This window comes from Leucopleurus acutus (assembly GCF_964270905.1).
Source record: "Leucopleurus acutus genome assembly, chromosome: X".
Taxonomy (NCBI): domain Eukaryota; kingdom Metazoa; phylum Chordata; class Mammalia; order Artiodactyla; family Delphinidae; genus Leucopleurus; species Leucopleurus acutus.
In genome coordinates, this window is record NC_139148.1 from 68,249,343 (window position 1) to 68,259,906 (window position 10,564).

Sequence of the window (10,564 nt, forward strand, 5' to 3'; positions counted from 1 at the left end):
ATAGGTAAAACAAACATGTTATAGAAAGCAAGAGCGTACATGTGGCTCAAGCCAATCAGTAGTGAGGAATACCAGTTTACAGACATTGACTGCTGCCTGCCATAATACCTATCAGTTAGCATTATATCCACACGGGAGTCAAGCAGCACATGCTTTTTGGTTTCCCATGATGCATTCCGTTCCTCCTAACTATGGCTGTGTGTCCACATAACAGTTAATAAATCACACATGCTTAAATTGCTTCCACACTTAGAGATGCAATACCATGCTACCAGCACTCAAAATCATTCTACAGTTCTAATAGACAATTTAAGCTATTACTAGTAACTAGAGAACAAGAGCTGGGTAAGGTAAGAAAAAAATGCAGGTATGTCTGGAATTCAAATACAGTGTTTTAAAGCAGTTGGTGAGGATCAAATGAGATAATGTGAAAACATTTTTAAACTCAAATATGTTAAATGCAGATGTAAATTCTTATAATGACATATATCACCATAGATGTACTATTTCTAAAGACAGCAGTGAACATACGATCTTGATAAGTTTTTTAAATAGCAGAAAACTACTTCAAGTCTTTTGAATATAAAATGAAGGTAATAAAATCTATGTCACTCCAAATGTAAGCACTAATTGGTACTTTCAATTCTACAGATGAAAAATGCTGAATAAATGTAAAAATATATACCACACCTAAAGATAATTATGTCTTTGGTTCAGTCTTATGATAGGAGTACCCATACAGTGATTCAAAAATCTTAAAGCATGCCTTTAAAAAATGTTTCCAACTCACCATTCCAATATATAAAATTTGTATATTTACAAAAACTGTTCATTTGTTTACACACACACACACACACACACACGCCCCTCACTGCTCTGTTTGTCATCCCCAATAAAGCTCCAAGGAGGAAGCAATAAAATAGTCAACAATTCAACAGGGTCACCACAAATGAAAGGACATCTGTATTTATTTATATTATCTACCTTAAGATGTAAGAAGCAAATCTAATTCTATTATGCTGTAAATAACAGTCAAGCAGAAATAAAGAAAAATACTCAGATCAAACTTCAAAAACAATCACCCTGACTTCAATTCTCTCCCTGTATCATTACAAAATTCTGAAAATTAATTTAGAATTTTTTTGAATGTCATAATCAAAAACGTTACAGTTCAACATAAACTGACAAACATTTCATGTTCAGACTCATTTTTTAAAGGCATTTCAGATCTTGACATGTCAATACTTGACTGCAAGCAGCTTTAACAAAAAAGCACCTTCCCATGTGTTCCAAATTATAAGTAAAACACTAAATCAGATTTAAGAAAGAAAAAATAGGGATTCCTAGGCTATGCAATAGTAACAGTAGTAATGAAGTGTTGAAGAAATCTAACTTATTATCTTAATATTCTTCTGGATAAATCAAGTTAAGCAGTATAGACAATTCAAATGAAAATATACATATGGACAGAAAGGCAGGATTTTTGTTTCAAGTATGTAGTATACATGACTATGCAACTTCAATTCAGTATTTTGATATCCTTGTTTATAGTCCTTCACCTCTTCATTATGCATTTGTCTTCTTTCCTTTTTATATCCCAGTACATCTTCAGTTTGAAGTGCTGCTATAAAATTATACTAATTAATACTTTGCCCCAAATTTAAATCCAAAACATGTAGCTAAATCAAAGATCACACTGTATAAATCCATTGTTCTAACAGCACTTTAAAAAATACTACCCCGGGACTTCCCTGGTGGTCCAGTGGTTAGGACTCTGTGCTTCCACTGCAGGGGCACAGGTTCAATCCCTGGTGGGGAACTAAGACCCTGTATGTCCCTTGGTGTGGCCAACACAACAAAACAAAACAAAATGAACCTACATCTCTCCTACAATGAAGCCACTCAAAATCTCAAGCCAGATTTGAAATAATTTTTATCAACAGTACGACTGATGAATCTAGCAATCAAACACTGCACACTCAGTTCTCAGCCACTTATTTTCCTTCTGTTCAATTCTCAGCCCTGCCTCATCTTCCCTTACAAAGAAATCTATAGGTAGAGAACGGACATATGACTAAAAATAAGACCATATTATCAAAATGTAATATCCCTACAAAAATTGGACCCTGGTGTGGAAAAATAAAAACCTATGTGTACAATACAAAAAGTAAATTAAAAACAAAAAAGGTAACACTAAACCATAGATAACAGTCAAACAATAGAAGAAATTCTGTGTATATAAAAATTAAAAATGTATAAGTAATTATAAAAACAATAAATTAAAAAGATAAAGGTGAAAATCAAGTATATGTAGGGATATACAAATGGATTAATGACAATTAAAAAATAATTTGTTAAAGTTTAAGCCTCACTAATAATGGGGAAAAGAACCAATTAAGTCAATTGAGGACTATTTTCACCTATTAAAACCACCAAAAGATTTTTAAATATTTTAAAAATTCATTCTAAGTATCTAGATGGTTACATTATAAATTAGGACAATCTTCTGGAGAGCAATTTTATAATATATAACAAAAGCTATAAAATGGATGAGTCCCTTGACCTGATAACTCCACTTCAGAAATATAGCCCAGAAAAACAACTGAAAAAGAAAAGAAAAGAAAAAAAAAGGAAAAAAGCAGAAAGACTACTTAACTATGCAGATATTAGTGAAAAACTGAAAGTAACCCAAATGTTCAACTGGCAATTGAGTTCTAATCACAGCAACTTAAAAACAACCGAATCTTTCCTTGCCATTAAAATAACAATGACTACTCAAATATAGATAAGTATACGTAAAAGTGTTACATAAGAAAATATAAAGCATAAAGTGGACATTGATTACAATTACATGAAAATATGCCTTTACAATATAAGGAAAGGAAATCTAGTAAACTGGACTTTGTTTTTTTTGTTTTTCTGTGTGTGTGTGTGTGTGTGTGTGTGTGTGTGTGTGTGTGTGGTTAGGAGACTATTTTTAATCATTTTGGTGCTCATTTACTTTTTGGAACTGTCAAGTTAATTTTTAAAAAGCTTTTTCCTTTTAAAAAATGTTACTTGCTTAAAATGGTCTACTTAGAAACAAATAAACAAAAATATTGTCAATACACCTCAGTATACAAAACCACATAAGTCATAAAGTATTAAAACATATTGGTAAGCACTGTTGTTTTTGCCCTTTTTTTGAAAGAACTTCAGTCCAACAAAAAGTCTGACTACAAATTAAATTGGTAATACATGCAGTTTTTCAAAAATATTTTTTATCCATCGGAGAATTTTTTACCATTAATATTACAGATGGTGGAGTTTATCCTTATCACAATTATTATATCATTTTCTGTGCTTTGCAAAACTAAAAAAAATTAGTCAGTAGATTTGGTGATAATTAGCATGGCCTCATTCTTGTAATTTAATACAAAGAAATTTATCAAATGAACACCAAAGTAATTTAAATATTGTCCTGTTGAAAGCAAATTTTAAATCATTCTATTTATATTTAGAGTCTACCATACCCCTCCAACTTTCTTTAACTTTGTCTAATTTTCCTCTGTTTGGATCTTACTGGAAGGAAAGATAGCTGAACTTAGATTTTAGTAACATCACCCCTTTCTCCTTTCATTTCCTTCCAATTGACTGTGCCAGTGGCTAACACAAGGGAACATCCTCCCAAAAATAAAAAGGATCACCTTTTTGTGTGTGTCAGTGCCGAACAGTAGGTGCATTTACACTATGAATTATATTTGCTGAACAAACAACAGTCAATCCAATGCTTTTGGTCCTTTACTAAAGTATATTCTATTTTAAAATATGACCATTGTTGTTTCCTTGTAAATCCAAAATCGTGTTTCGTCAATTCTCAAAAAGCTCATAATCCACAGTTCTTATTTAGTGAAATTGTTAACTGCATAAATGCGATTTAATAATGATTTGATGAGCTATTTTCTACAATCTGAGATATACAACGATTATGCTTTTATTCCGTAGTCGATTATCTAACCCCCGACAAATTTTGAAATTAGCTTGATGCTATTATTTTTAATTGTGTCGTTTTTCCCTAGTCCCTGGTCCGTCAACTCCCCTCCTGAACCCCCTCTGCCGTGCGGCCCGCCGCCCCCAGACCAAAAAAAAAAAAAAAAAAAAACAGCCTGGCCTCAGTTCCCGTATTTCAAGCCAGGACCAACCAGAAAGCAGTTTTCTTCCACTAATCCGGAACTCCAGGCTGTTACCAACGCTGTCATTGGCCAGCGTCAGTCCTTGGTACGTGCCCCAAGATAACCCCCTGGTTTCTCTCCCTTTTACCCCTACAATGGGCCTTTCCCGATGTTTGTAACATATTCATAATCTACAGTACGGCATCTCTGATAACCAGTTCACATTCTTCAAAGTTTTCGGGTGGAAACAAACGAGGCCAAGGGGAGGGCAAGGTACCCTTTCTCCGACTCGCCGGGAGGGGGGAAGGGACAGTTCTTCGGCTCAGCACTGAGCTCCAGAGCCGCGTAGGTTGAAGGGTCGGGGGCGGGTTGGGGGAACAAGGTGGGGAGGGAGTGGAGAAAGAGTTGGGTTAAGTTGAAATGAAAACTTTACTCACCAGATCCTCGAAGCTTCTTCGGTGCTCTCTCCCCTCCCAGTCTAAGCGGCGCGGAATAAGCTGGGGGCCGGCGAAAAGAAAGGGGGGAGGGGGCAACGATAAAGGCCAAGCCTCTGCTCCGCATCAACCCGACCCAGTTTGGGTCCGGGTCCTCGACCCTTTGGCGTCTTTATTGCTGTTGGCCTGATAGCTGTTGTCTCAGAGCTAGACGAGTGTGGGGGAAAGGAGGCCGAGGAGGAGGAAATCCTGAAAAAACACCTCCCACAGGCATAAAGAGGGGGCGAGTTAAGACCCCAGCGATATCCGCCCCTTTTGAGGGAAGAAGCCGGTTCACCACTGTGACAACAGCTATGAGTGCCCAGTTCCAAGCCTTCCTCCCGGTCCTAGCCCTCCGCCCCTTACTTGCCCTTCCTCCAGTCTCACCCCAACCGTCCCCACCTCTTCCCGAAGGGGCTGCGTACCTGATGCTCCTCGAGCTCCTGCACTAGCACCTGAGCAAAAGGGAAACACGGATATGAGGGCAGCTCGGGCCACCAACCAATTCCTCCCTCCCCAAACTGAACCCAGCCGCTGACGGCAGCGCTACTCAAGGCCGGCCTTTTCCTCACCCACAGCGGAACCGCACACCCAGCTGCCTCGGTTTCCCCACTGGGACCATTCCCCAAGACTCCCAGATCTCCTTCCCCTTCTCACCTGAGCGGATTTGTTGCAGGGTCCGGACTGCAAGAATCTAGCGATCAGGTAATACAGCTCTGAGGAAGAGGGGGGGAAAGAGGTTGAGAGGGAGGCAAAGAAGAAAAAACAGAAGCTTTTTCAAAAGAAACTGACAGCCGTCGCGCTAAGCTCCCATCCTCTTAGCTCCAGGACACAGCTACCCACCGGCTTCGATCTGGGTAGGTGCCGCCGCCATCCTTTTCCCGAGGGGGTTTGGGGGATTTGCTCCAGAGGGGCTGGCGGGGGCGGGTGGGGATGCTGCCTCTATTGTGGTGAAGCCCCCATGCCCAGGAGTCCCGCCGCTTCCGCCGCACTCCTCGTCCCAGTTTCGGTCTCTCTCGGATTCATCGCATCACGTTTCGACCCATAGATATTCTAGCCCAAGAGCTGAGGAGGCGGAGGAGGAAGGAGAGGGAGAGAGAGAAGAGGAGGGAGGAGCCGAAGTGGCGGAGGGGTGGGCGGGGGCAAAGGGGGTGGGGAGAGGGGAGGGTAAAAACTGTGAGAGGGACCTGCAGCGCTCGTTGTTCACCGCCAGAGGCACTAACGCATCCTCCAGTCCTCAGCTCTCCGATACAGCCGACAGTTACCTAGCTACCGCTCCCGGAAGGAAGGGGAGGTGCTAACTGATGGCAGACTCTCTGGCAGCTACCGTAGAACTCAGTGGTGACGTTCCCTTCAGCGAGTTCCAGAGTGGTTACCCTTCCTGTGAGGGCAGTCGGGCCCTTTCCTATTGAGGACCTTTCCCTCTGGCGTGGTCGTGAGGAACATGTGAGGAGCCGACTTGATTCAGCTGCTTTCTTCGATTCCCTCCCGGCACCGAGGAGGCTTTGATTTTTTTGTCTCTCTTCCACCGAAAGGAGGCTAGCCGCTAAAGGATCTCGTGACTGAGAAAGAAAAGGAGTCCCTACTTCGTTGTCACTTGTTTCTCTTTAAAATGATTTTTGTACCAGATGAAAATGCTGTTAACTTAGCAGTCCGGAGGGCAGGGCTCATATTGTCATAGAGAAAGAGCAGCTCTCTAAACGTCCCCTGATTCTGATAAATTTTCAGGAAGAATTTGCTGTCAGACATGAAGCATTTTATTTTTTCCCCTTCTGAATGTGTAACACATGCCATATCTGTCCCATTCCTATAGGATAATTTTCAATTGTGTCTTCAAATACTGTCAAAATATTTTATGTTAACCATGGATTTTTATGTATTATTGCATATCTGTATGCAAGGTAGTTTTCTACAGGTTTGGGGCAACTTTCGTTATTTAATATATAACCCCTGACTCTTAGTACAGTACCGACTTTCAGTAGTTGGTTACTGAAATCTTAAGTGATCAAAGGATTTGTAGAGTAGTAATTGACACACATATAGTGAACAGTCTACTTCCCTACTTTCCCTCACGTAATATATTCTCACCTCAAGCCCTGACCAAAAAGTAATTAATAGAAGCTGAACCTGATGAAACCAGAAATGCTGTTTAAACTGCATGTACTGTTTACATTGAAATATTCAGATTTGAAGGTTCACCTTTTAAGGTTAGGGCTGGATTCTTAGGAATTTGATTTCCTCACTCAGAGTTCAGCCATTGACCACAGTGTGCCTAGAATTGCATTATGCTGGCATAAACTTAGCCTAGGTTGGTTAGTTCTCACTCTGGTCATTATTTTCCCCTCAGAAAGAAAGAACCACACAAAATGTGATATAATAGGTCTATCTTTGGTCATTATGCTGTAGTACTTGATAAGACAAATGCCATTAACTGAAAAATATTAGATATTGAAAAGACCTATAAGCCCTAGATAACTCATTGCAAGTAGCTTAGCAAAACACCAGACTAAATATATTTTACAGATCAAGTATAATATATACAACAGTTACCATTAAGCTATTACAATGTACTAAGCACTTTACATATTTTACCTCATTTAATCTTTATAATGACCCTAGGAGGTAGTTTCTATTGTTATCCACATTTTACAAGTTATAAAAATGTCTATATGACTTTGGACAACTCAGTGAAATTCTGTGAACCTTATTCCTCATCTATAAAATGTAATAGTACTTGCCATGCCCACTTCACAGTAATTGCTGTAAAAGTCATGTGAATATGTTTGTGTCATATTTCAAACTGTATAGGGCATTGTTATTTCAGTGATCGCTTCAATTTCAGTCGGGTGCAATCAGGAGAGAAAAGGCACACAGTAATTTGAATAGAGAAAGTTTAAGGTACAGAATTATTAACAATAACAGGAGATTGGAGTAATGAAGAATTACCTAGTAAGGTGTAAAGAGAACTCTAAAGAATATAGGAATAGAAGACATAGTATATAATATAATAGCAGATAGTAATAGCCACTAACCCTAGAGCTGAGAGTACTCTCAATCCCTATTGCCCACCCAGGGCTAAGATCCAGACCTTGTTGGAGAGGACACAGCCAACCAAGGCTCATTCAATGGCAGGAAAGATGCTGTGGTACCTTGCTGAAACTCCAACTTCTGGAACTTTCTAGAAGCCTACCTTCTGGAATCAACCCTCTAGGGTACCTGGGAAATAATGTTCACAGGGAAATGTCTCACCAGAGGCACGTTACTACAAAACCACTAGAGGCAAGGTGCCAGGGGAGGCTGCTGGGTGCTACCAAAAGCATGCACCACAGGAGCTAGGCACTAGAGAAAGCTGCACAAGCTGCAGGAGCATCCTACTCCATAAGCACTCCAGAAGCGAGACACAAAACCTTTTCTTCTTATACTGTATTTCCAGTTTGCTCTACTGACAAAGCTTCAGTTCTTGCTGACCAAAGGAAAAATATTTAGATAGCCCAGATCCATTTTCATAGAGCAGTCAATAATGGAGAGTTTGGAGATGATGAGCAACAAATCAATAAAGTGGCACAAATTCCCTACTGTTTTCTTTACTATAAGGACTAGGTTGATAAAAGGAAAGTTATTAAAATGTGTGTGTTAACATAAAAGTGTTCATTTGTTCTTTAGGATAAGCCGAATGCTTTGAATTATTTTGTTGCAATTAAAATCACCAGTCTTAACCCTGTGGCCAAAGGCTTAATTGGGAGGGGAAGGAAATTTTTATAAGCTAAAGCAAATATTGATTTACATAGAAAAAATCAGGAATGTTTACCTGATAGGCATTAGTTTCCTAGGACTGCCATAACAAATTACCACAAACTGGGTGGCTTAAAATAAGGGAAATTTTTTTGTCACAGTTCTGGAGGCCAGAAGTCTGAAATCAAACTGTCGCCAGGCCAGAATTCCTTCAAAATCTCTGGTGGAGAACTCTTCTCCCAACTTTTGATGGCTCCTGGCATTCCTGGAAATTATGGTAGCCTAACTCAAATCTCTACCTCCAGCTTAACATGGCCTTCTTCCGTGTGTGTCCCTGTGTTAAATCTCCCTCTCCTTTTTCTTACAAGGACAACAGTCATTGGATTTTGGCCCCATCCCAAATCCAGAATGATCTCGTCTTGAGAACCTTAACTTAGTTACATCTACAATGACTCTATTTTCAAATAAGATCATGTTCACAGGTACAGGTACTAGGGGTTAAGGCATGGACATATCTTTTGGAAGATATATAACTAAACCCACTAAATCATTTATTTCATTCTGACTCTTTAAAAATCACATTTTAAGGGAAGATCAAAGTTGAAAATTTAACAGTTCTCCCCAGGATGGCCAGAAAAGAAAGAAAATAGGAAATTCTGAGATGGGGGGACAGAAGTAGTAAATAAGAAGATTAAGGGACTTCCCTGGCTAGGACTCCATGCTTTCACTGCCATAGGCCCGGGTTCAGTCCCACAAGGGAACTAAGATCCTGCAAGCCACTCAGAGTGGCCAAAAGCCAAAAAAACAGTTTTAAAAAAAAGATTAATATACCAAACTCTGTAAATAAATAGTTGCTCTCTTTTCCTGTCTCAGTTTCTTAAAATAACAAAATTATATAATGTAATTATTAAAATAATGTATTCTTGAATTAAAAACATATCACATACATTATAATATGTTAACATATTTTAATACATTGTATAGGTGTGATATGCATAACAAAAATAGGAGAAAAAAGAAGGAAGAGGGAATAGAACTATATAGGAGTAACATCTGTATATCTCAAAAGAACTGATTTAGTATAAAAGCAAACTACATTCTGTTAAGAGGTATACAATCAACCCTAGATGAGCCACTAAGAAAATAACTTTAAAAAGAGTGAAAAAGTAATTTAAAAAGTTAAAAAAATGAAACAAAAAAATGTTAAAGTTCCACTAAGGAATATTTACTTAACTCAAAAGAAAGGGTAAAAAAGGAAGAATAGGACAAAAAGACATGAGATATATAGAACAAAAATTAAAATGGTGGACATAAATCCAACTATATCAATAACAACATTACAGGCTTCCCTGGTGGCACAGTGGTTGAGAGTCCGCCTGCCAATGCAGGGGACACGGGTTCATGTCCCAGTCCAGGAAGATCCCACATGCCGTGGAGCGGCTAGGCCCGTGAGTCATGAACGCTGAGCCTGCGCGTCTGTGCTCCGCAACGGGAGAGGCCACAACAGTGAGAGGCCCGCATACCGCAAAAAAAAAAAAAAAAAAAAAAAGTGTGAGAATTTGTTGCTAGCAGACCCTTATTACAAGAACTGTAAAGGGAAGTTATTCAGGCTGAAAGCAACTGAATCCAGACAAAAACTCAAATTATTCAAATCCACATGGAAAACAAAGTTCAATTGTAAAGATTACTATATAATTATAAAAGACAGTAAAAATACATATTTCTCCTACATTCTTAAATTATTTTTTAATTATATAAAATAAAATAATGTGTAGATAATCTAGTTTGGCATATCACATATAGAAATGTAATATATTTGCCAATAACAGCAAAAAGAAGGTGAGTGAGAAGAAAGCTGTATTGGGTTAAGAACATGATACCATGTGGTACGTCAAATCTGTAGGAATAAATGCAGAGTGCAAGAAATGACAAATAATCAGGCTAATATAACAAAAGCTATAAATATATACTAGCTCTTCTTTCTTCTCTTAGCTTCTTTAAAATATATTAAATTATATAAAGTAATGATTATAACAATATATTGTTTGGATTGAAAATTTATAAATGTAATATGTTTAACACCACAAAATGGGGGAAAATGGAGTAGAGTCATATAGAAGTAACATTTCTATATCTAAGCAGAATTAAGTTAGTATTAATTTTAAGATGATTCTGATGAGTTATGATGTACATAGTAAGCTCCAGAAC

The 10,564-nt window shown here is 38.4% G+C and overlaps 1 protein-coding gene across 2 annotated transcripts in view; it reads right to left on the reverse strand.

Moving 5' to 3' along the window:
- BRWD3 (bromodomain and WD repeat domain containing 3) overlaps window positions 1-5,646 on the reverse strand; it is a gene marked incomplete at its 3' end in the record, with an annotated part of 120,625 nt that extends 114,979 nt beyond the window's left edge. For both annotated transcript variants that reach the window (XM_082865336.1, XM_082865335.1), the window contains exons 1-4: window positions 5,468-5,646; window positions 5,282-5,340; window positions 5,050-5,079; window positions 4,589-4,648 (exon numbers count right to left, since the gene is read on the reverse strand). In XM_082865336.1, the coding sequence (XP_082721462.1) occupies window positions 4,589-4,648; window positions 5,050-5,079; window positions 5,282-5,340; window positions 5,468-5,498 (180 nt within the window). In that variant the 5' untranslated portion in view covers window positions 5,499-5,646. The remainder of the gene's footprint in view (window positions 1-4,588; window positions 4,649-5,049; window positions 5,080-5,281; window positions 5,341-5,467) is intronic.
- Between the last annotated feature and the right edge of the window lie 4,918 nt (window positions 5,647-10,564).